This window comes from Chelonoidis abingdonii, chromosome 22, assembly GCF_003597395.2.
Source record: "Chelonoidis abingdonii isolate Lonesome George chromosome 22, CheloAbing_2.0, whole genome shotgun sequence".
NCBI lineage: Eukaryota > Metazoa > Chordata > Testudines > Testudinidae > Chelonoidis > Chelonoidis abingdonii.
Window position 1 is genome coordinate 8,983,362 of NC_133790.1, and position 26,378 is coordinate 9,009,739.

General features: G+C 50.4%; 1 protein-coding gene across 19 annotated transcripts in view; it reads right to left on the reverse strand.

Annotated features, from left to right (window-relative positions):
- Window positions 1–11,325: 11,325 nt before the first annotated feature.
- Window positions 11,326–26,378, reverse strand: part of NCOR2 (nuclear receptor corepressor 2) — a 428,298-nt gene continuing 413,245 nt past the window's right edge. For 14 of the 19 annotated variants that reach the window (XM_075060008.1, XM_075060007.1, XM_075060003.1 and 11 more), the window contains 8 exons: window positions 25,372–25,523; window positions 24,790–24,983; window positions 23,338–23,487; window positions 22,261–22,406; window positions 20,412–20,465; window positions 16,157–16,390; window positions 13,300–13,479; window positions 11,618–12,953 (listed from right to left, as the gene is read on the reverse strand). In XM_075060008.1, coding sequence (XP_074916109.1) covers window positions 12,778–12,953; window positions 13,300–13,479; window positions 16,157–16,390; window positions 20,412–20,465; window positions 22,261–22,406; window positions 23,338–23,487; window positions 24,790–24,983; window positions 25,372–25,523 — 1,286 coding nt within the window. In that variant the 3' untranslated portion in view covers window positions 11,618–12,777. Of the gene's footprint in view, window positions 12,954–13,299; window positions 13,480–16,156; window positions 16,391–20,411; window positions 20,466–22,260; window positions 22,407–23,337; window positions 23,488–24,789; window positions 24,984–25,371; window positions 25,524–26,378 lie in introns of all 19 variants that reach the window. The other 5 variants (XM_032800644.2, XM_032800643.2, XM_075060011.1 and 2 more) reach the window with 3 other exon arrangements.

Here is a 26,378-nt window from a genome sequence, read left to right on the forward strand (position 1 = left end):
GTCAGGGTGCCTGAGCCCAGCCCCACTCCCCTCCTGGCTGGGTTGAATGGCAGGCACTGCAGTGGGGACAGACACCTGTTTCGCTACTAAGTCTCCTGGCCAACTACTCATTGGGCTCCACAAACTCCACACGAAGAACCAGGACAGCAGACGCTACTGTGCACGTAGCCAGGTCTGTAGTACAAACACGGAGACAAGTATGAACCCGAACCTCATTGGCTGCCAAGGGGGACCAAACAGCTTCAGAGCCAGCGGACAGATAGGCCAAGGATCTCCTAATAAACCCCACCAGCCAGAGCAGTGTGGACCCACCCTTCGAAGACTTCCATCTCCAGGGCTCTGCGACTCAGCAAAGCCAGGCACGCAGCAGCCTTTGTCTCCATCCAAAATCCAGGCCTCGAATGGGCTGGCCAATGCGCATCTCAGTCTAGGAGATCATCAGCATCTGACTTGTCAGGGAAATCGTTCAGCTTTTTCAAGGGGACTTTTCAGAACTGCTACCATTTCCCCCTCCGAGCCTAAATAAAGCAGTGAAAGAACTTCGCAAGGAGATTTCAGTATTCAAGGGGTTTCAATTTCCCCTCCAATAATCCAGTAAAAACAGTCTCCTGCCCAAGGAAGGGAAGTGGGGGGGGAAGCCCCTGCTCTTATGCACTTTGCGGTCTGCTGTTTCCTGCCATTTGTTAGCTCTGCCAATAAAAACGAGAGGTTGTTTGAGTTTTATTGAGTTGCAGGAAATGGCGAGTTCAGATAAAAAAATGAAACTATGACAATGAGCGTGCAGTCAGTTTTACAGCTGACAGGACAAATTAACTGGAAGGTGATGGCAAATGAACCCTGAGTCCTTCCTTGCGTGAATAGGAGGCTGATCGCTGCTCAGCTCGGTTGTCTCCTGTTGCCTTGTGGTTTTCTGTTGTCTCATTTTTAATGTTGTACCTGGTTTTTGGAGAATTTTTCACCTTGGTCTGCCCATCAGGGCCGTACCATGCAGGCATCATTCACTTCACATCCCCAGCATGCATTCAGCCCTGGGTTGGGCAGATGCTCCGATGATAATGGGGTGTAGCCCATGGAGATAGCTTAGCGTTCGATTTAGCAGTAGCACAGGAGCCTATATCCTGTAGGGGATTAGCTTAAGGAGTTAGCATAAAGCTTTGAGACCTACAAACTTTAGCATACACAAGTGGCCTAATTCTGACCCTGAGTTTTTGGCAACTGGGAAGACTGTGTTTGGTGGGAGAGCTTGAAGATAATACCAGGTAACCATAATAACACTGAACTGATACTAGACTAGGATATTTTTGGATAAAATGTTGGCAGATGCTTAACCATGAACTTGCCCTGGTGATGAAGTGATGCGTATGACAATTAATTGACTAAACCTATAGGATAAGGACACCCCAATATTGTTAGGGTGAGGAAGTGAGACATGGACAACGGAGGCCGGGCATTTCTATGAATACACGACAGCCCCCTAGGGCCCTATAATAGGCCAGACCACCATGTAACGGGGAGATTTGGACCATCACGCCAGGGACAAAGCAAGATCTCTCTCTCTCTCACCCGCCACACATCTCCTAGGAAGGGTGTGAGCAGACATGTAAGGAACGGCACAAGATATTAGCTGAACTACCCTGTACTCGTGCTATGTTGCCATGTGCTTTGGAGCATGTGTGCCTTTACTGACTGTGCTAATAAAATTGCTTCAAAAGTTTTGCTTTGCCTCCGTGTGAGTGTCTTTGTGGTGCATACTGGGGCTCCCAACCAGATATTGCATAACAACTTGCTCTGCGTCATTGCTATCTTTGGTAATGTGGGTGTGCACTAAGGAATACAAAGAGTATGATGCTAGGCCATCAAAGGGAATACCTCCGGGTTACTGCCACCCACGGGATGCAAGCCCTCAACTTGACGGTGGAAGACTCTGTGTCCAATTCACAAGCCCCCCTGAACAATCCCATCCCTTGAAGAGCGAAGAGGTCTCAGTTAGGCCACACTCCCATCTATCCTCCCTGGGCAAAAGGCCATGGTGGAAGTGCCGAGCATTATTGTTTCCCTTTCTCTAGCCAATGACTTTTAAAGCAAACATGACAAATGATGCGCGAAGACGTCACATGAATAAAGTGGGTTCCCCTGAGCCATTCCCTAGGTTGCATTTTGTCCAGAAATCTTGCTCATTAGGATGGGGTCCTTTTCAGGCATATCTGGAGTAATAAATAAACAACATCATCATCTAGCACTTAGCAGCAGTCCTCAAAGTGCTTTACAAAGGAGGTCAATAGCATTATCCCCATTTTACAGATGGGGAAACTGAGACATCAAGTGCTGAAACTACGTGCCCAATCTCACCTATCAGGCTGGGGCAGAGCTGGGATAGAACCCAGCCCTCCCAAGTCCCAGTCCTGTGCTCCGTCCAGTAGGCCATTTAAAACAAGTAAGGCAATGGTGTTGTCTAGCAACTGGAGACATGGCCTCAGGGTGCACAGCTCCAAACTTTAATACAGCCCCGTTTATGGTATGTTTGTTTGCCAAGTGCATGGGAGCTTTTCTCTAGGTCGTACTGAATAAAACATGCTTTAAAAGGCTATTTATCGTTAGACAATATCAGTAGGCCAGCATCTGTAAGACAACAAAGCAGTACGCAGATCCCAAGAGTCACTAGCAAATCTGCAATAGCAAGCACCAGGCACAGCATTTAGTACTCAGAGGCAACCCTACAATAACAAATTGGCATCCAGAGCCCTGCACTCCCTAGCGCATCGAGTGCAAGATGGAGCTGTATGTTCCAGTGGAGGAGGGGAGAAAATGGCTAAAACAGATCTCAGTTGCAAGCTTATGTATGACAAATAGCAGAGAGGTGGAAGGAAAATGATTTTTAAAGTTATGAGAAATATCTTGACTCTGTCGTTTTAATTAACATGCATTCCGCTAAGAAAGTGAGCAACGAGCTGAGTGGAGAGTTAATTCAGACCTCCCTGACAGCTTTTGAAATTCAGCCCTTAACCGCTTTGATTCTTAAACCCAAATCGCGATTTTAATTCCTACCAAGCAGTCAGGGGGTTTCTAGGCCTGCGTGTTTAGGATACAAGTAATCGCAAATGGGAATAGCTCCCGAATGCACAATACCTTATACCTATAGAGCACTTTTCATCTACAGATCTCAAAGTGCTTTACCAACAAGGTCAGTATCATCACTCCCATTTTACAGATGAGGAAACTGAGGCACAGACCAGTGCAGTGACTCACCCAAGGTTACCTAGCAGCAAAGCCAGGACTAGAACCTAGGTCTTCTGCATGCCAACCCACGGCACTATCCATTAGGCAACACTGCCTGCCCATGTAGCCTGATCTTCAGTGCAAGGGATTAGATATAGCAAGGGAAGCCTCAGAGGGAGGGAGCAGATGGCTGCTTGCCACTTACGAAACCCGAGCAAACAGCAGAGGACTTTGTCACTTGGGTTGAAGGTGGAAATGATGGGGAAAGAAAAGAGCTGTTGCCTGCGTCAGAGCAGCGTTCTGGGGCCCAGCATAAGTCCAAAATCGATCCATCTGCTGTGGCTGTGGCAGCTGGGCCACGCTGGAGCTTTGATTGCTCGTGCCCCCTCGTGGCATGTCTGACAAAAATAAAGGAGTTGTTGCATTCAAGCGCCATTTGGGAGCTCAGGCCACACCCCTCCCACTCAGCCTGGGATATTATGGAATCAGGTATATTTAGAAGTGCTCTTATGGGTTTCAGACACTTTGGGGAAGGAAACATTTTAAAGTGCTTCTGTTAGGGCTCTCTTGTACAAACACTGCCTTTCTGAAGAACTTGGTCTAAGGATCTCGCAGCCCTTTGCAATGGTAGGGGATCAGCTCTGTCAGATGGGGAAACTGAGGCACAGAGCAGACTCAGCATTGTGGCAATACTCTCACACAGCAGTGGTGGGGCAGCTGGGACTAGAACCCGAGTCTCTGGACCCCCAGTCCATTACTCTAGACCATGTTATCCCTGTCTCATGCTTCTTCCCCCAGCAAGTTTCCAGGGGGATCAGCAGCTCAGGGATCTCATTCAGCAAGATCAGGATCTCGGCAAACTCCGATGTTTAGAGGGGCTGTTAAAGATGAAAGGCACGTGCTGCCAACCTGTCCCTGAGACGGCCCCCTGCCCTTTCAGGATCTGGCCATGTACCCCACAGCCTCTCAGCGTAGGGCACGGGAAGTCCAGTTCTGCTGCTGTCCAACGTGCCTGCTTCAATGGCCCATCCTCCCGCCTTGCTGCCAAGTGCTGGAGAGAACCAGGTATTGCCAGTCTCTAGCAGTAAAAATCCTGAGTGTCTAGTAACTCGCTCAGGGTCGGGGTCTTTTTTATTTGCTTTCCGGCATCACCTATTCAAGCCTTTCCCCCTACAATCTCCATGTCTTTTAAAACGGAAAGCAGTCTCCCTTCATCACATGACTCCAGCAGCTGGGGTTTTAAGAACCCCTTGAAATAGCATGAGGCTTACACTCCAATCATAGGAATCGGCAACAGCTAGGCCCCTCTCCGACCGCAACTCAGTCTGAGGCAGGAAACAAAGGGGCTTCGGTGTAGATTTGCTTTCGACTTCTCTAGGGAAAGGACCATGCAAGCTAAGGCCTCCACAGCAGCCAGGGGAGGGGAGAGCAACTCTTTGGGCACCTGGTCCACTGCCAGGGAGAAACTCACAACAAAGGCCAGCGCCAGGAGGTCACCACAGGCTATAGAAGGAAGGATGCTTGGTTAGGCAGATACTGCCACCTTGTGAGCCAAACTGGGAACAGGCATCAGTCAACCAACCTGCTTTATGATGGGTTTATTACAGCAGATTTAATTCTGGGCAGGGACCCTGGAGGATTTACCAGGAGAGAGGCATCCAAAGAGAAAATTATTAGCTGTTGGGGTGGAAACTAGTTCCCCAATCTCTTTCTTCCCCAACCCACAGGATCCACCTGGAATGCTTGTCCTGTTGGCTTCTTTAGGCAACTGTAGCTATTTCAGAGCTACTCACCCATCATCTCTTGCTGACCAGCACACACAGATACCCAAGGCTGAAGGCTCCAAGAGGCAAGAAGTGAGTGCTTGATAATCCAATGGGCCGTAATACAAAGGATCAGTTGTGCTGTTGGGCTGGCATATTCCATGTGCAAAGAGCCTGGTTTTCAAATCCTGTGCTCAAATCATAGAAGATCAGGGTTGGAAGGGACCTCAGGAGGTCACCTAGTCCAACCCCCTGCTCAAAGCAGGGCCGATGCCCAGATTTTTGCTCCAGATCCCAAATGGCCACCTCAAGGATTGAACTGACAAACCTGGGTTTAGCAGGCCAATGCTCAAACCACTGAGAAATCCCTCCCCTTCCCAACAGGGGGTCTTTAAAGTGAGGATTTCAACACCAGCATGTAGATTTGAGCTCCCAAGAACAGAAATGAGGGGCCAATGAGGAATGCAACCTGGATTCACAAGACCCAACAATGCCATTAAATGCATGGGTGCAGCACCCAGAGCCTTCTGCAGGAGTGACAACTGCAGGCAGAATGAATCCCCATCATGTCCAATCCTCCTCTCACCACAGCTGGTGTCATTGCCTGGTGTAATTGCCCCGGTACTTGCACCTGTGCACCAAGCTACTTGGACCTAGAACTCCTTGCGGGGAAGAGCAGAGCCATGTGTGTTGTGGGATAATGTGCGTTCTGTGTTTGGCATGTTTCGTGTAAATGCAGGATTCCAACTCACCGGTCTCAGAAGCCACATCCACACTGCACGTTGCTGATGGCCATGTGTAAAGAAGACAGTGCATGGCCCCAGCATGGGTATAAATGGCAGTGTAGACAGTGTGGCACTGCTCAGGCAAGTAAAGACACCAGGCCTGAAGCCTGTGGGTATGTCCCCTATACAGCTCTAGACAGGCCCAAGCAGCACCTTGGCCATCTCCACTCTGCTATTTTAGCAGTGCCACAGCCTCCCTGCTGCTGGAATCTTTCCCTGCTGCAGAGAGTGGCTCCATCGGTGGGGAAAGGCTCCGTGTGCCTTTCACTGTCACCTGTAGCTATGGACCGCAGCATAGAGGCAGTCTGGCATGCTTGTACAGCCCATGCTGAAGCCTGTAGCTCACATCTACACTATTTTTAGCCATGCTAGCGCAGCTATGTCTACCTGCGCTGCAATCCCAGTGTAGACACACTCTTAGCAAACTCCTCTTTAAAAACTACCCAGTTGTCACCATCGTGGAATGGTCAGTTGACCATCTTGCTGTCACTGGGGTTAAGTACACAAGAACCAGAGGAGAGCTCTGCTTTGTAGGCAATAAGCTTTTTTCCCCTCCTCCTTTTTTTATTTAAAACAGTAAGACAGTGTTCAGACACTGTTACCCACAATGCCAGTGGGCATGTTGAGCAAAATGACAGTGAACAAAAACTTCACCTTCAGTAGAAGAAAACCAACCCTTTATAGCAAGCCGCATAAATATTTACAACTCATCAGTTCTATATACAGTCCGTTCTATCATACAACTCGCTTCAAAACAGCTATGCACAATTTGGTTGTACAAAAGATAGATTTTTTCCCCCTTGTACAGTTCAAACAATAAATTGTCCTTTTCTCTTTTTGCTTGTTTGTACAAATTAGAAAGTTGGTTACACTAACTTCAAACCTTTTTCTTTAAATAGTTTAATATAACCTCCATTTTTGATTGCACGATCAATAAAAATCATAGCAGGTAGCAAGAAGACATATGTCACCAAAACCTGACAGAAATTCTGCAGACAGTTTCGTATGAAAGATGTCTTTCCTTTCAGCTAACACAGACAGTGCTCACCTTATATGGGAGTTGCAGTCAATGGAATCTGAATCTAGCTGAATTGTGGTGAACCTGATTTACCAAAATCCAGCTTGTATGTTCAGTACATCCATGGATATATGCCAATACATCGATTCAGGCACATGTAAAGCACGTGTGTGCACACTACACACACATGCATATGGAGATGTACACACACACACACACACACACAGTCTAGGAGTGTACACACACACACACACACACACAATTTACAGTATCTGGGCACAAGGAAGTACCTGGTTTTGAAGGGACAGCCATTCCCGAATCCCTGTGTGGAATGTACACGTGGCCATAGTCACAAACACTGGAGAAGACGCCAGTCCCTTGTACTCAAAGACACCCGGGCAGGTGAGCAAGAACATGTTAGATAAACATCAGGAGTGACCAGCGTATTTACAACATCTGTCCTTAGCACTGCATCTTGAAAACCTAAAGCAACAGGTTCCCAGCCACACCCCTCAGCATACTGCTAGTGAGTGAAAAACCCGTCAGACTAATTCCATCGCTGCTCTGGGGAGAGCCAAGGATTTTGGCGAAAGTCTCTTAAAAGGATCAGTCCCTTGAAAACCCAAAACCGAGTGGAGGGCTGAGGTGGGGTTACAGTTTTGAAATCTTAGTGTCTCTAAGTGCAATAGTTGCTTGTTCCAGCAGCTTTGTGCAAAAGACTGGGTCATACTCAGCTCTATAACACTGAAATACCACGTACTGTAACTATAAGAAAAACCCCAGTCTTCAGTGACACAGAATTCACACTCACAACCTCGTGGGTCACCTGTTTCTATTCTGGATCCCTGAGCCAGAGAGGCTCCCCTCCATTCTTTCCTGACGAAGTAGACAACATTGATGTAAACACCACTGATTGGACCTGAATACATTTACACCGGGAGAAGAGTTTGCCTAAGATAAGCACTACAATCAAATGCATTTCGCACTCCATGCTGGCAGCTCTACTCCAGTCACTAGTATCAACTGGACAAAGAAAAACAACCCAAGCTGGATAAATCCTAGTTCAGGTCTAACCCTACCCACTGAGTTTCTTTGGTCCCACATAGGCCAAAGACCATGCGTATGGTACAGGATGTGATCCTGCCCCTAGGGAAGTCAGTGGAAGTTTTGCTACTCATTTCAATAGGAATATGATTTCTCACTTACTAAGAGAAAACATCCCTTTAAAGTACAGCTAAGCCCTATGACCCAGATCCTCAAAAGCAGAGAGGCACCTGACTTCCATTGACATCAGTGGCTAAATACCTTTGAGGAGCCTGGCCTAGGGCACCATGAACTGTGACTACTCCAAGCTTGTGTACGTTTCCCAACCACCCCATTTTCAGTTTGGCTTGGTGCTATCTTTACACTCAGTGATGCTGGATCTGCCACATCAAGGGCACCCAGATAAGTTCTAGGCACACGTGGCTATTGGAGGTTTGTTGTTACTTCTAGCAATGCAACATGCTTTTGGGTTTGCCCTGGGTGTTTTCCGCAGCACACGCTACGGATATCTGCACGGGTTGGACTGCGATGACAGAGAGTGTGTGATTTTGGGGAGACTTTTTTCAATGAAAATCATTTAACACCTGCCACACAGGCGTCTAGACAAACAAGGAGCCAGAACAATTCAGTCGGACTAGCCCAGCCAGAAAGCTGCAAATCTGAGAGGGGGAGCTCTTAAAGACCCTTCTGCCTTCTCCCAGTACCAATCCTAGCAAAGGCCATCAGTGAGCTCTGGGCACCGCCTGTCTGCATTCAGCAGCAGGGTGGGGATCCGTAGGTGCACTGAGGTTTGATTTTTCCTGGGACTGGACACAGAGGAGTGGAACGGTATCTCACTAAAAAGGTTCTCTTTGGGCATTTGATGCTGTGAAGAGGAGCCTGTAGCAGAGCAGCAATGCCTGACAGTTTACTGCTTGAGAGTCCTGATTTTAACTGCCTGCATGGAATGAGTCGGTGGATCTGTCCTCACCCCGGACCGCAGGAACCACACCCTACCTGGCAGCTGTGGGCGGACTCACCACATGGGCCATCTGCACTCCCTGGAGCAGGTCCCTGCAGGCCAGGCTTGGGGGCCCCCTTGCGGGGCAGAGCAGGGAACTGGCACTGGACTGTTTCTGTTCTGCAGCTGGAGGATTTCATGCTCCAGAGCACCTCTCCCCATAGCTATTCTTTTAGCCCGAAGAGAACTACAGAGGTTTGAACCTCTTGGCTGCTACAGACCCACCCACCCCTTCCTGGGTAGCTCACCTTGGGCATCTGGCTGTCACTCCTTCCAGTGAGTGCATGTGCCTAAAGAACAGGTGACCACTTCCATGCCCCCTTAGCAACGGCAAAGCACCACAGAAGCCACAGGATGACGTCCATCCAGCCATATAAGATGAGCACTGCTGCACAGAACCCAAACAAACAGAGTCTCAGCAATATCTAAAGAGGTTTGGATTTACCAGACGACCTTTGCCAAGTGGTTTTGGAGGTTCTTTCTTTGTCAGTAATCCCAGGCCTGTCCTCGTTAAACGCAGCGAGCTCCCCCATTCGACAGGGATGTACCAGGTGGTTCCACTCATCACTTGGCATGCAGTAAGTGCCGGGAAGAAAAGAGACCAATGACTCAAGACATACCACTCAATTAAGGCTTCGAAAGACTCACTCTGCTCCCAAGGTATTCGACTTCTGGGGCTAAAACCCTCTACTGTGCAAACGTCCAGAAGGAAGCAGTGGCTAGTGCTGAACAAGGAGACCCTCCCCCAGCTCCTCTGCCTGAAACCCTCCCTTTTGTATAAAATAAGCAATGCGGAAGCTGAGGGGCTGCAGAGACAAACAGCTGCGGCTGCCTGGGACATCGAAAGGATTTCCAAGGCTCCCCCCTCCCCATCAGATATTTCCCCCTCTGACATAACAGGACTTTCTACAGCACAGTGACGTTCACCCAGCCTGGGCTGCCATGTTGTATGGCTCTTTGCCAGGTTATATTTTAACCCTGCACTTTGCAGGCGTTTCCTTTTCTTCCTGTTGGTGGGGGATGCCTGAGGGTCTCTAACCCCAAACCGTCCATGTTGATGTCCAAGGGTTTTCACTTTGACTTGCAGAGTCTAGGGCGAGGCCTTGCTGAGCATGAAAGGGGCGGGGGAATGAGAAGGAAGTGGAACCACTCTAGCCAGGTGTTTGTTATCATCATTTGTGCTACATCAGTGTATCTGGCCTGGAGGGTGGGGTGGTTATGTCGGCAAACCCAAGCCAGTTGGGCTGGGATTTGCAAAGGAGCTTATAGGAGTTAAGGTTCCCATGTTTCCACTGTAGGTCAATGATAGACAGATGCCTAACTCCCTTTGAAACTTCCAGCCTAAATTCTCAAACGTCTCACTTATCTGACACATTATGACGGCCACCTTCAGGAACCAGCCCATTCTGTGAGAATCCCAGCTCCTTCTCCCAGCTCAGCTCTTTTTTTCCATGCAGGATGCCACTTCCTCTGCACTGCATAGCCAGATTCCCCACGAGGCGCGGGAAATGCACGCATCCAGCTCGTCCTGCTGGAATCTATGCACCTATCCTGCTAAGCAAAGACCAGATGACAACCCCTCAGACATCTGAGACCAGCTTTCTCTGTCCATTAGCACTGGCTACTTGGGTTTATTTCCTCTGGCTGTCACCTAGTGCCAGGTACAGCTGAGGTCTAGTCTAACGGTGGCTGACAAAGCTTGGATCCCTTATGCAAACAGAAAAAAGCTACAGTGAAAGGTCCAAGTCTCTAGAGCTAGCTGAAAACTGGAACATTTTTTTGTGACAAATCATATTTTTCTCTCTTCCGGCAGCCGTCAAAAATGGGATGGATTTCTGGCAACCATTTCGGTGAAAAGCATGTCCATGTCTCATTAAAAAACTGCAAATGTTTTTGGCAAGACACTGCAGCTGACCTCACTGTTACTATAGTGCTAGGCTGTAGTGTCATTTTTTTTTTTTTAAAGGGCTATCGGGGGAAGGAAGGGGTGAATTTGAACTTCACCCAGCCGAATCTACGACTTCTTTGTAAAATATTATACCCAAAATGTCAGCTGTCAACTTTTTGTTTCTGAGCTATGCCACACCAGCAGCTACACCTGGGGAACACAAACACTTCCAAATATTTTGTGCGTTTGAAAAAAACAACAAAAAAACGCAACAGAAAAGACACAAACATCTGCGAACGTTAAAAACCTGCATATTGTAAAAACACCCCAACCACCCACCACATACAATCTTTCTGTTGCTTTGACATTAGAATCACTCTTGGGACAGTGTCAGAAAAAAAACCCATTGACAGTGTGACAATGTGAACCTTTTTCGTCAATATACTCCTAGCAGATCAGAGCTTTCTGCAACACAGCAGCTGTCTGTTCCAACAGGCAATGGGAGAGGCAGAAAGTCTATGTCCTGGGCTTCTTTCCTCTAGCGTGCAGAATGCAAAGCATTTAATACATCATCTTTTTTCCCCCAAATCCCCAGAGTGAGAAAGCAGAAGTGAAGGAAAAACAAAAGTCTAATATTTTGTTCTTGAACCATGTAACTGCAGATATGATCCAACATCATGGAATGAAAAATAATATAAAGCAGAGCGTTCATGTGCATCAGAAAAATACAATACAAATGTTTTATGTCTCTCACAAATCCCCTCCTACTGCAAACAAAAACATTGACAAGCTTTTCGGAAAGGCTCCCTGGAGATCTCCGTGCCAGAGAGTGAAGCTCTGTAAGGAGAAGAACATCCCTATTGGCTTACGAGCAGTATATGTAATAATGAGGAGGCCCTGCAGTTGTGGCAATAATTTTTTTTTTTTTAAACTAAGTTAATACATTCTACTGACGTACAGACAACTGTGATGGATCAACGAGACCTTTTTTACATTTCCATACAATGGACAAACTCGTCAAATTTTGCACGCAATAACAGAACCTCTTTTCCAGGAGCCGAGACTGAAAGCAGCACGTAACACTGTTTTAAGTCCTTCCTCATGTCAAACATCTTGACATAATTCACTGAAGGTATCAAAAATATACCCTGTAGACCAATACATCATTTACAATTGCTTTTTCTCCCCATTCAGGAAACAATGCACTTCGAGCAACGGAGTCCCTTCATCTGCAGATTAATGCACCACAATATGGGGAACTTCTTTTGATTACAAGATAAACCAAGGATTTCTTTCTCAGAAGGACTTTTTGTTTTAAGTGGATCCTTAGCCTTCCCCTCACCTCCGTAATTTTTATTTGTTTAAGCTTTTCCGGGGCTTGTTGGGGAAGTTAATCCCATGCAGGGGATGCGTGTAAGAAAAAGGAACATCCCAAGCAGCCCAAGAGGAACAAAATGGGGCTTTTGATTTTATAATTCAGTGGCGCAGCCCGCGGGTTGATAAACACACGGAACAATCCGGAGGCTGGGGGAGGGCAGTCTAGTCTAATCCTATTTCAAGTACTCGATAGCAGGCAACATGGGTGTGCAGGCAGAGAATACACGCTATATGTGTGCATAGGCGCACACATACATAAAGTATATGCACATGCACCCAAGCACGCTCGCTCTCCTCCCAACATGGGCTCGTTCTCACCGAATCTAAGGAGTAGAACTGGAGCACCAGCTGGTCTCCCCTGAGTAAACAACTGGGATTCAGTGAGCGATTGCATCCTTCGGCACTTCCTCTCCCTTCCCATCAGCTGTTCACAGACTGTATCTCAAGCTCTCAGCTGCTGCATGAGGACACCAGTGCTGGAAAGAGAAGTAGGCTGGGTTCCATTTGGCTGACTTAAGGCTTTAGACTGAAGAGGATTCAGAAATTTCCTGATGTGAGAAATCGACCGATTGGAAAAGCGCTGCTCCGGCTTCTTTGCTGACAGCGCCATGGACTGATATGGTCGAAGTTCACCTTGGCCAGCTCGCTACCCACACGTGTCCACTCTTCCCCTCCCTCTCTTTCATTCATTCACTGTCTGACAGCGTTTCGTACTGGGAGCAGAGCAGGGGCTTGGGCTCCTCCTCCCAGGCGTGGTGCTGGCCAGTGGAGTTCCCTTGTGGAATGGACGCTGGCGGCGGGGCTGTCACCACGCCAGTTGGAAGCCTCATTGTCAGTGGATTGTATGGAAATGGCGTGGAACCTGAATTGGGGCAGAAGGGAAGGAGAAACTCAGCATGGTCCGCCCAGGGTGGGGAATTCACTCACCAGCCCCCCAGTCAGGGTCAGAGAGGCCCCCTGGAATTCAGCACAACTGGCAGGGAAGAGAGGCTGAGGAATGGAAGAGCAGCAGGGCCTGTGGGGTCAAGAGCAAGATGAACTGGCACAGCTCACTCCCACCGGGTCTCTCCAGAGATAATAAGCAGTAACTTCCCTAAGGGGATGACTCAGCTGATGCTGACCCGGGTGTCTGTCTGGGGAGGTAATCTCACCCTCCCACACCTGGCAGAGTGCAGAGCCAAAGCCCCCAGGGGGCAGTGCGACGCTACCTGCAGACGAAGGCCTGTCCTCCCAGACTCGATTGGTTAGCGGTGTCCTCCTGTTACAGTCCCCCTCCGAATGAACAGAAGAAACAGACGGTGGTCTCTCTCCGGAGGACAGGCCTGGTGCTGGAGACTTGGCCTTGCGGCTGTTGGGTCTGGCAGCAATCTTTGGCTTCCCTGCTCCGCCTGCAAAGAGAAGCACCCTGCTTTTCAAACTGAGCACTGGAGACAACACGCCACACGGCCAAGGCTGCAAAAGCCACTCATGATTTTGGGTGCCTGACTGGAGATGCCTTAAAGAGTCTGCTTTTCAAAGCGGGGTGCTCAGCACCTCCTCAAGGTCTGGCCCCTTTAAGGTGTCTCTGGATGAGTCCCCAGTATCATTAGGAGCTTGATCTATATCTCTTGCATGTTCAGAACGGCAGGTGCCGCCTTCAGGTACCACTAGAGGTACCGGAAGCTTAGCATCTGCTAACCTTCATGGCAGACGTCTCAGCAGAGAATGGTACAGAATAGAGTTCTTGGCATTTTCCAGCCAGAAATGGGCAGGTTTTCCCATGCTGCAAGAGTGCACCTGTATTCAGGGCATTCTACCAGCAAACTCCTATTGACCCTTCGCTAAAAGGCCCAATGACTTCAAGGTCCTCTGCTGGAATGAAGAAGCTACTGCAGCTGCAACAGAATGGCTCAAAGGGCCTAATACTTCCCCGACTTACCCCCCAAGCCACCCCAGGGCCTTGTTGGCTCCTTGCTGAATTCACCTGCTACCATGAAGCAAGCTGCAGCAGCTTGTGTCTGGCATGGGGGCTGCGCACTTAGACGCACAAGGAGGGGGTTGGCTGATGAAGAGTGCCTGCCTGCTGGCCCGGCAACCTTTCTGCAAGGGATTGGGGAGCGCCTCATTGAACATCTAAAACCCAGTGCCAGGGGCCTTGAGTGACTCGGTAGGCCAGGGAGTGCGTGTGAGAAGAACAGGCACCCACATGCTCCTCTTCCCTCTCTACAGACAGCCTGAATGCAGGGCAGCCCGGGAGCACAAAGGGGGCATTTCGCTCTGCCCCCCACGCCCATGGAATTAGAGTGGCACTATGACCTGGGGCATGGGGTTCCACCACTCACTCAACCCTCACCTGACCGCCCCTGTCCTGATAGAGGGATAGTCAGGCCAAACCTGAGTGGTGATGTGACCTCATGCACCAGGCCACAAGGCCCGGAGCTGGGCCCAGCCCTGCAGGACAGGAGTCGCTGCTGTGGGGTGCGCTCTCCAACCCCCCCACCCGAGTCCCTTTGTCTCCATGATAATGGCTTTTGGAAGGGTAGGGGCCTCACTTTCATATTTGTCTCAGGCCCTTAAAACCTCTGCATGGCCCTGCCTGAAGAGCTCTGTTCTGGTGAATTTGCAGTGGGGACAATGCTGGTGAAGGATAAGCAGCACAGCTCCCTGTTGTCCAACACAGCCATGTCCCCACCTAGCCAGGGACGAGGCGTAACTCAAAGCTTCTGTAACTAGAGCATCATGTTAACCCATGTGGATGGCAAATCAATCAATATTTGGGGGAATAACGGACTCTCCCTGCCCCTGCCAACATTTCTTGTTCTACCCTCATCCACCTGTCCTAGCGGCATGGGGAGATTCGTGGGAATGGCTGTCCCCAGAGCTGTACACTGGCCCAATCCTGAAGCCAGGGGCATTTCACCTGCTGTGCAGGCCTGCAAGCCATGTTCTCACATCCTGGGATGCTCGATTCGTGGCCTGGGGTGGGAGGAGCAGTGGGTCTATGTCTTCCGGCCTCAGCAGGGATGTTCCCCACCCCGAGTTACCGCCTTATCCCACCATTCTCAGCTGCCTTGAGGCTTCCCTCCCATTCCAAATGCCTCCCTCTGTTGTCCCTTGACATGGCCTCTCCCCCCTGCCACAGCTGTTTTGGGGGCTGCCAACTGCACCGCGCCACCAGCGAGCCAGGTTGCCTTCTAGAGCAGAGCGACAGATGCAGTGCCAGGCCGTCGCAGCAGCTGAACGGTGGGCAGGCAACATCGACAGCTAAAGAAATGCTTGGAACTAATCTACAACTGTGGTTAACCATCAACCCAGCCGAGGGTGGGCGAAGACTCCCCCTGGCGGGCACATGGGCAGCCCCAGATGGGAGGTTAACCACGAGCCCTTCTGCCATCTGAATGAGGTCATTTCCCCTGGCACTGCGGGGATCTCAAAGCCCTTCCCCCGGAGCTAGGGACACCTAGGCTGGAGGGGAATGGAAAACTTTGTGCTTCTCTACCTCCAGTGCCCCAAACGTCCCTTCCCTGATTCCCGCACCAGGGTATGTGTGTTTCAAAGGATTATTTTTATTCAGGGGGCACATATCTACTAAGAGGAGCATGGATTTCTCACTGGGAGAGTATTTCTTTTGGGGCAATACAATCTCAGGCCCTGATTCAGCAAAGCACTCAAGGACTTAGTTTCAATCAAGTGCTTTAACTGAAGCACAGAGTGCCTTAAGCAAATCAAAATGCTTTGCTCAGCAGGGAGGCTTAAAGGCCTTCCTGAATCAGGATCCTCCCTCCGACTTGGGATTTGTTTGAAATGGACATTTCTCTGCAGTGTCTTTCCACTGAGGATCTTTTTTTTTTTTTTTTAAATAAACCTTGACATCATAAGAAGAAAAGGAGATTAAACAAGGAAAAGAGCCCGGTCAGTGTTTTAGAGAAAAAGCAACAGCCTCTTTCAGGCTACGACATGAATGTAAAAGATTCCAGGATTAATCAGCGAATTCACAAAGCTCGAAGGGAAAACACAAAACAAAGAGGATGAAAAAAAAAGACTGAACACCACTGAGAAACGGCGAAGGTGGAAAGGGCTGCAGACCTGGCAAGGAGCGCATGTCGTCATTCCGTCCGTCAACAGCGGTTATGGGCATAGCAGCGGGCACGCTTGCACTGGCATTCAGAGAGTTAAAAGCATTGGCATTGGCACTGAGAGGCGAGCGCTCTTCCCACTGCTCGTCATATTTACCCATTAGGGCCTTCCTAATTATTGCCTCCAACCCCATGTTGGTACTGGAATTTTCTTGAACCGACTGGCTTCTACAACTGATTAGCCCTGGGAGATACGGAAAGGGGAAGGAGAGGTGAGGGGTGGGAGATGGGTTGGGGGGAACCAAATAAGAAGAAAGATGGGGTGGGGGGAGAAAGGAGACAAGGGAGAAGGGAAGAAACAAACAGTCAGCACATTCTTGCAAAGCAACAAAATTTGTCATATTGTTTTTAAGCTCTGCAGTGCACTCCGTCCCCCCGCCCCGCCCCAGGGCTTGGCAGGAGCTGGGGGGTGTGTGTGTGTGGGGAGTTAGAAAACTACTTGCTGAGTGAGGAAGAGTCTGAGGGGTGGGAGTGATTTAAAAAAAAAAATTAAATGGAACCCCCAGTGCCTCAATAGCTGAGGAGTGACAGGCTGCAGGGCATGGATCCTGAGGCTGGCAGTGCCTTGTGGGCACACGGCCCAGCAACGACCTGCTGGGGAATTGTCCTAGCTCTCCTGTGGAGTTGTTCTCTGCTGGCTCTGGTGACGGGGGGGAGGCCAAGAGGAGAGAATCCTTCCCCGTGCTGTTTAATTCCTTCCCAGGCCCCTGTACCATCCACCACCCACGGGGCCCAGACCCCCACATCTATGGGTCAAATGTCATTAGGAAACAGGATGCAGAAAATGCAGTGACGTGTCTGAGTGCTTGTGAGTCATCAGAAGCCATGCAGTTATGGTGCAGCGCCGCACAGGAACCGTAGGGCACTCGCTCAGCCATGGGACCATCATTTCCAATGCGCGGGTTACAGGAAACGAGCAAGGACAAAACTTACAGAGTCAAAATACAGGCAAGAAAATAAAATTCTGTGTTTCCTTAATCCCCATGGTGCCTGCTGCCCCCTCTCCCACCCACAAAGCAATTCTCTGCTCTCAATAGGAATGCTGCAGCCATGGTGCCCCCTCCTTGTATCTTATGCAGGGGAGCGTGCACATGTTCATTCCTCCCCCTGCGAGCAGGCAGCATCCCCGCCCAGCTCCCAGCACACAGGCTCTGGGCTAGTGTCCCAAACACTCCCGAGGGTTTGCCCTTCTCCTTCGCTCAGCCCAGCAGAACAACCCTTAACCACAGGCTTTTCCCTGCAACACTTCCCAGCTCCCACCCGAGCTCCCGCTGACACAGACAAGGACACGCAACCTCCTGCCTCAATGCACCTAGCTCACAGCTGAAGGGATCCACCTGGCTCGGCTGCCGGCATGTATCAGCTTAACCACTGTGCACAGTCAAAAACTGGCTCTTTGGTCACCGCCTCCCTTCTCCAACACTAACTCTTACCAGGAAGCTTATAACACCATTGCCAGCAGCCTCTATCATGCAGATACCACAGAAACGTGGGGCTTACGGAGCTCTTGGATCAAACAAAGGAAGGTGGGAATGCCCTGTGGGCACGGGCTTAGCTCCCCAGCATAGAGCGGGGTGGGCGGAGAACCCATGGCCGATGCCTGCCTTTCAACCAAACAATGGGGTTTAGGGCCAGTGCAAGTCCCTGGGAAGTTTAACCATTTCTAGGCATTCTACATAAAGACCAGTCCCGGCGTAATGCCACTGAAGTTCATGTTCTTAGAGAGGGGACTCAGCTAGGAGGCCTGTAGGTTTTGGTTTGATACAGAAAGCAAACCAATGTGATACGCTAGCTCAGTCTGTCTGACTCATGAAGCGTGCTATATAGTGCTGCGTGTGTATACAGCGCACTTCAGCTGAGGGGTGCAGAGTGCACTCCAGGTAAGAAGGAAGCCCCCACAACTCCCTTGGGAAGCAGACATTGCTGTACCCATTGCACAGAAGAGGAAACAGAGGCCCTGTGAGGTGAAGCAACTTTCCAAGGTCACCCAGCAAGCCAGTGGCAGAGCTAGGACAAGCTACTCCCTGTCCTATTCCAGCCTCTGTAACTCCAGTGCTGCTCTTAGCCCTATCAATGCCTAATCCCTTTTGGAAACATTCTCGGCGGGTCCTCAATAAAATCCTGCAGCGCTTTCCACAGGTTATTTATACACTGTGTGGAAAAAGAAGCCTCTGGAGATGAAAGGCAGACAGCAGCCCTGCTCCAGCAGCCTCTGAAAAGACACACATCTGAGCTGGGAAGGGCAAGCCTGTTACACAAGCAGCTCAGGGGCTGCAAATGAAACCGGAGCCTGCGCCCCCAGGGGTGGCCTGAGGAAAGACAGGCCATCATTTGAGAAGCGGATTCCCCTCAGTTGCAGGGGGAGCCCCCTGGAGCTGGTTTCTCTCTCAGTGGGGAGGGAAGAGGCCTCACAGTCCAGGGCTGCAGGGCTCCCCTGTTGCTATGGAGTGTAACCCAGACACTGGCAGGGCCTTGAGGCCTTGACTCCTCGTGTGGTGCTGGAGCGGGGAGGAGCAGCAGGGGCTGGCAGCTGGAATGTCTCCTTTAGTGCTGAAGAGCTTGGAGACCCAGAGAGAGAGAGAGAGAGAGAGAGACGCAGAGCCAGGAGTCATGGACTCAGGCTCTTCGGAGCCCTGCAGTGTGCTCCCGTATGGATGTACGGTCCCTCCATTTCCAGAACCACTGTCCTGCAGGAAGGGAGCAAAGGTCTTTTTCGCACAGGAACTCATTGTCACTCAACGGCAAAGCCAAGGGCGTCCCCTCTCAGTAACAAGGTGGGACCTCTGTTCCCACAGCAGCATCCCGCAGGGAAATTTCTGCTGGCCCACCTGGATGGATGCACTGCTGTCCTCCTCTGAACCTGGCCAGCCCCACTCACTCCTCATCCCCCAGGCAGGCCCAGCTCTCAGCGGCGGAACTGTGGGCCATGCTCTGCAGAACCACAATGCCCCGGCGGTGTGTGGCGTGACCTTCCGGTCCCGCTTTGCCAAGTTGCCATCCTCCCTTCATTGAAGACTATCCTCAGCCATTCCCCTTTCCCCATCAGGTCTCAGTCCCGGAGTTCTTGGGGCACTGCATTGTCTCTGTGCCTGTCATTTAGACAGGAAGCTCTTCAGGCCACGGATAGTCTTTACTTTTGTGGAGCGTACAGTGCCTTGCACAATGCCAGGGCTAACCAAGTATTAACTTAACAGCTGATATTGTTACTGATCTAGGCTTTAAGCCTGAAGGCCCCTTAGTTTCAGAGCAATGTTTATTTGTCTGTATAGGAACCAACATCTGAGCCTGTCTTCTCTCTCTCTCCCCCACCCTCTGGGCTCAGATGGCCATTGCTTTGTCCAGCACATGTCCCTTCAGCAAGTATTAACAAGTCAGTGTGCCTGATGTAGTGTCCCCGGGATAAAGCCTGGGACACCACCCCACCCAACCAGCCACTGAATGGTTTAGATACGTGGGGACTTTCAGCAAGACACACATCTGGGAAAATCAAACAAGAAGTCTGCTGGGAAAGGTGGGCAGCCTCTTCTGAGTTTTGGGCTGGGACTGTAGCACCGTTCAAGGACTTGAATTCTGCTGCCAGTGCCAGATGGGACCTGCATGATCATCTAGTCTCACTTCCTGCTTAGCACATGTCAGAGACCCTCACCCACTGATCCCTGCATCCAGCCCATCACATGTGGTTGAGCTAAAGCATACTGTTCCCTCTCCCTCTGATTCTAGCTCCAACCTTCCCGTTTGCCAACTCACGCTCCTATATGAACATTGGCTCCGTCACCTCACACCTCCTCATGGCGGCAGAGTCTGTCCCTTATGCTGCTAGCCCTCTGCCAGTAAGAGTCCATTTAAAGATACTGCTACCCTACAGCGTCCTCCCTGCTGATGTCATGTGGTTTCTTCCCAACCCAACAGATCCCAGGCCAAAGTGCTGCCGGATCTAAGTTTTTATGTCTCCTCAAATTTTGACAACCTGGAGGCTTTAAAAGGACTAGACCTTTGAAGCCTGCAGCCCAACAGAGCAGCTTCCAAAGCAGGGAAGGGCTGTAGGCACATATTCTCCCACCTCCCATCTTTCTCATCAGGAATATACTGTATCTTATTTCAATAAATGACACCGGAACCCGCTGAACCTCGTCTTCTCACGCTGTGAATTCTGTATGGCATGTGGCAGAGTATGACATACGATAAAGATATATCGGGACTGTTACCTGCTCCAGTAATAGCTGGCATGTTGAAAATCTCTGTCCCAGGCTGTCCAACATCTGGAGGAAGACAAAAGTCCCTCAGTATGAACTGCAGCGCACAACGGTTAACTCCTAGGGGAGATTTTCCTTCCCAACACTTCCTCAACCCCAGAGGATCATGGGACATGCAGTTTGAGGCCTTGCACCTACACTGCATTACCCACACTGACAAAATTCCAGGCCAAGTTCAAGTTGTGGGTGGGTGGGGCGGGGAATGATGGTTTGGGACTAGAAAGTATTATCTCCATTTTTAAAGCAACGCTACCCCTAGACACACAACTCTAAGACAATAAGCAAGCCCTGGCCATGCCAATCAACATCAGAGGTTCTTCAAGTATGGCCCATGGATCATCAGTGGCCTGTAAAGCCCTTCCAGGTGGCCCAACAGGAAAGGAGTGGTGGTTTGGGACATTGGATGCATGGGAGAACTCTGCTTTCACCAAGTGGACCAGAGATGGCAATAGAGAACCACCGCTATAGGTCTAAACCTACTGGCATTAATGAAGCAGAGCTCCAGAGAGTCATGTTGATGTCCACAAGTGCAATCCTGTCTCCCTCCACCCCGAGATCCTGCCCCCTGGGAGGTTAAGCTGGGGTACAAAACCCAGAGCTTTTCGAGGTGTTTCCAAAGGCTCAATCCCCCATTTCGAAAGAAGTGTTTTTGTTCATGCATTCCGCAAGGGGGAAATACTAAGTCAATATTTTCCCTCTTAGCTGAGCCATTTGACTTGGGTATTGCTTTCCTTAGAATAACAGCAGTTCTCAGCAAACACAAGGGGTTTCCTATTTCTGTATATTTTCCCCCGATAAGGAAATGAGTGGGAGGTCACTCAGTTCAACCATGCATCCCCCAAGGAACATAACAACATGGTTGGATTATGGTAACAGCATACACAGGACGAGACAGCTCGGTTCTTCTTATCCAGTGCAGCTGTTATAAGATGGATTCAAATTGAATTAGTATTGACTGTATAATGCTGAGCTAAATTAAATTATGATCCTATCTACTCTATTAGCGGCTAATGAAGGAATGGGATGAATTTCTACTACAAGTCAGGCTGGGTGTTTTTTCAGAGCTGTACCAATATTGATGTCGAGTCTGACAGATACATCTTCAGGAGGCAGAATTCAGGCTGGCTGGACAGCCTTTAAAAACGTCAAAAACTCTTAAGATTCCTCTATTCTTCACTTGTTAGTTAGTTCCTACTGAGGTCGTTCAGTGCTGGTGAGTGGTGCTGGACCGACAGCCCCAGAGAAACGACTGGCTTCTGAGAAGCATCTCAGAGATCCCGGCCTAGCTGCCGGCACTATCAATGCGGCTTGCAGTGGCGGAGGGGTATATTTGACCTAAATGGCCATCATGATACAGGGCCATGACCCATCCTTAAGGACCCCAAGTCACCTGCCTTTCTATCTCTTTTCCCCATCAGCAAATCTCCCCGCCCCATTCCTCTCTCTGACAGATCTGTGCAGTGGGAAGACACTGAACTAAGACGTTTCCCAACATGTCCGGCCGCACGCAGGCAAGGTACTTGTATGCAGGAGAGGCACAGGATGTGCTTTCGCATCTGTATTTAACAATACACCATCACACGGATGGGATAAGAGCATGGGGCGGCAAATTCTCATCCCCAGACTTGCAGAAGAAACTGGCTTCAGACTGCTCAAGTCTGGGAGGTGGGCTCCTGTCCCTTTAAATCATGGCAGCAGCCATGTCAGAAAGGCGGCTACTCTTTGGTTTTGCAAGGTGCCTTCAGCCCACCCTGCCCACTTCAGCGGCTGCTGTGTGAAAGCCCCAGCCTGGAAGCCTTACTGTACTCCGTTTCACTCCTGTTGGTCGTGCCGAGCTTTTTGATGATCTCCTGCTTCTTGGATTTCACCATGGCAGAGTTGCTCTCGGTCAGTTTGCTGAAGAAGGCTGGGGGTTGGGTGTTGTTTCCTGGGGATTTGGAACCCATTCTGTGAAGCAAAAGGCGATCAGCAATGGCTGCACAAGGCCCAATCTATGCCCTTCTGTCTAGAGAGCCCCAATCCCATTAGCCATCCTATGCTTTGAACCAGCCCCCAGGCCACCCAGATACTGGAGGCTTTCTAGCTTAGACTTAGGAGTCATGTTGTCAAAGGCCCCTAAATACAATGTGGCTTATTCCTCCAGGAGGTCCCAGACCACAAAACGTCTCTTGGCTGGAAGAGAAACACTTCTGGCCTAGTTCTTCTTACCCTAGAGTCAAGGGCCCCAACAAAATTCTCCTCTGAGCCCCAAAATCCCCTACCCTGGAAGTGAATTCTTTCTGTTCAGCCAATCACTGGAGCAGAAAGATTACCTGGTAGGGCACCTTGGGACAGATTGAGGACTAGGGCAGGGGATCTCTGAGCTGCCAGGACAGGCTGGTCCTGAGCTGCAGGGAAGAACTGGAAGGAGTCAAGATGCCTGGGTTCCACTCCTGACACTGCCTCTGCATGTGACCTTGGGGAAAGTCACTCAGCCTCCATCTATCACCCTGCAGCACGGGTCAAATACTTTGCGCAGAGGGGTGTGAGAGTTAATGAACTATGCTTGGACAGCCACAGATGGGAGGCAAAGTGCTGTCCCCGGGTGCTGGCAGTCAGAGGGGAGGATTTCGGGAAGAGGTTGCAAAGCAAGTTAATCCCTAACCCCTGTTGTTTGGTGGCATATCCAACCCCAGCAGCAATACAAATGGCTGGAGCCAGAGCGCTCAAGGGCAGGCAGCACTGAGTGACTCCAGGCTGCCATTGGAGGGCAAACGTCTCTGCCCCCAAAGCGCTCAGAGTAGAACGCTCAGGGGAAGGAAAACCTCAGAGTATTGCTTGTGTGCTGTAACCCCCGGCCAGGCAGGAAGAGTCCACATTCCCCATCTCCTGGGGTTACCTCTGCTCTGACTGTTCTCCCTCTCGGTACAAGATTGGGTACGAGGTGATCCTTGTGTGCTCCAGCTCTCCCATGCCGTCTGGTGGCGAGACAGGCTCAATGCAGTCATCCGGTGCACTTCCCACAGTCGCTTTGCTCTGCTCAGGAGATCTGAGGACAGACAGTGCAGTGAGACGCTGTTATTCCATTACAGTGCTCTTAACCTCTGCACAGCAGCTCCAGGAGAAGAGGGATTAAAACCCTTCTGCAAACTGGAGTGTCATGGAAAAGGGGGAAACCAACCGCCCAAACCCTTAATGTTACCCTTAAGTTGCACGTTTGCAAAACGCTTTGTGTGTTTCTGAACTACACGACCTATATCATAAGGATTAAATTTAGACAGACCCCAAAGCTGTAGCCAACTCATATGTAATCCTGCAATTGGCCCTAATATAGTTACACTGCAGAAATAGAGGAACTAACCCTGGGACTTTGTGGCTCAGATCAAGTGTCCTATCAGTACATCCTCTACTCAGAGCGACATCCTGCAATTTGCAGTGAGCCGAGCCTCATCTAAACTCCTCTAGAATACGTCAGTCAAAGCTGTGACATTATGGAGAATTAACCCTTCAAAGGTATGGAGCTGCAGAGTCCAGAGAGTTTGTGTTCTTGTGCTGCAGTGTTAACACATTGTGACAGTCTCCAGGAGCACATAGGACACTCCTGCACCCTCCAAAAGCACTAAGATGGCTGAGTGGAAAGTACAAGGGCTCAAAACTCCACCCATCTCCAGGGACAAAGATGAACAGGAGCTGTCAGGAACTTTCTCTAGGGTTTTTTTGTTCTTGTTATTTTCTCCTAGGTTTTATTTTTTTTACTACTGAGCACGTTGTTTCCTCTTGCAGTCAACAGGGGGCAGGCTCTAGCACCTTGCAGAGGAAATGCAGGGCTCTGCTCCTGAGTTACCCTACTATCCAGAGCTAGACCCCTGCATAAGAAAGCTGCTATTTCTGGCTGCTCATGCTGGCAGGTGAGTCCGCTTAGCCCTGGTCTGGGCTATCCGGGAGAGCGGAGAGCGTCTCTGGGGCAGAGGGAACTAGGTGCAGGGAGAGACGGGTCCTGCAGGGAACTGTCCTAAGAACAGTCAGGCGCTGGGGAAAGCTCAGGATTAGGGCTCGGTTGTTTGTCCACACTAGAAAAAAGGTGTGTGTTTTAAAAGCATGATCACTACCACGTTAAAATCCCCGTGTGGCTGGGGCAAGCTGCATTAGCCGGCCGATGTGAACCCTACAGTGGGCGCCTGTAACTCCCCGTGACCAGCTAAGCCACGTTAAAACTACAACATGCCATGTCTCCACCGGGAAGTTTGCCTGTGCTTGCTCCAACGTGTTCCAAACGCTCCCTCTCCCCCTGGTGCAGAGACCGCTGAAGTAGGCATGAGCCATAGCTGTCCCAATCTGGTGCTGAACTCACCTCTTGTCTCCCTCGCTCTGCGGGGAGATTCTGGAGGCCGGAGCGTGCTCCTGCGGCTGGATGTAAGCCTCACTGGGTGTCCTTCGCAGGTCCAGCACAGGACATGTGGCCCCGGGGAAGGAGTACACTGGGGTCTGGAGATGGGAGTTGAGCTGCTGAGGATGATGGCGCGTGTAGTCTTGGGTGATAACCTCCTAGAAGAAGAAACTCCTTGAGTCACCACTCCTGTGCACAACCTTTCACTGGGCTGTAGTTTATGTGGTAGAGAGACAGTGAGGAAGGGATGGGAGGGCACCCTTTGGCACTGCGCCCTAGTTATTTCTCCCCTCCTAGTTATGTTGGCTGGTCCTTATAGGCAGGAGGACGGGAAGCACTCTTCTTCCCTGGGCTTCTCTGCAGCACTCTGCTGCCTCCAAAAGCAAAAGGCCAGAGGGATTGCTGCGGAGCGAGGTGACCTGCTAGCACCCCCTCCCCCGGTCTGCCACCAGGGCTCCTGACTCCACTCCTGGCCCATTCTCAGCTGACCCCAGTGGAGACGCCCCAGAACAACTCCCGGATGGGAAGAGGAGAGAGGCTGATTACGCTGATATGCTGAGCCAGCGTGACCACTCGTTGCTGGTGGCCTTTGATGTTCTGGGACGACTGCAGCAGCTGGCACGGGGATTGCTGGCCTTCGGGCAACTGGCGCAGGTGCTGCATGTGAGCTGCTTCTGCTGCAGAGAGCTTCAGGGAGCCTGTGAAAGGAAAGAACCGGTCATGACAACCCAGGGCAATCACACAGCGACTCCACCTACCCAGCACAGACCCTCTGTTCTGCCCTTCCTCTCTTGAATCAAACTGTGTTTTTAAACTAGGCTACTTACTTGTTACAGAAGAAGCCAGAGACGACGCTCCAGGGAATTTGGTTTAGGGGTTACAGCAAGGAACAGGGAGTCAGGAGGCCTGGGCTCTATCCCCCACTCTGCCAGTGACTAGCAGTCACTTAAGCTTTCCGTGCCTCTGTTTCCCTATCTTTAAAATGAGGCCGATAGTATTTATTAATCAGGCGGGGCACTGAGGTGCTCCCAGGTAATTAATTAATGAATATTTATAGAGTACTCTGGAATGCTCCCATGAAAAGCGCTATCCACTGGGCATGTAAAGCAGCCGCCGTTAGCTAATATACTAACGAGACATTCCTTGGCAGAGCCACAGTTCCCTGTACCAGTCTGCTGTCAGGAACCGCCAATGGGAGGCTGCTAAGTCCATGGCGTGCTAAGGTTATTCTTCAAATGCTGGTGGCAGCTCCAGCAAAACATGCCCAGCCAGGTGCAAATGGAGACCGATGGGCCCTTGGCTACCAACGCATCCCGCCCTCCTTCTAAGCCTCTCCTGCCTCCCCGCACATTTCCTCCCCCATCTCAGCCTGTCGTCTGCGCGCCACACCCCAGCCCAGAAGGGAATGAGCACTTTCCTGCAGCATGGCCAGCCAAGGCACATTCCCTGCTCCCTGCCTTCAGCTCTTCCCTGCGCTGCCTGTCACCATGCACTAGTGCCAGCCTGGCATTGTTATTGCTCGCACTGGGTAGCGCCTAGAGGCCCTATCACGG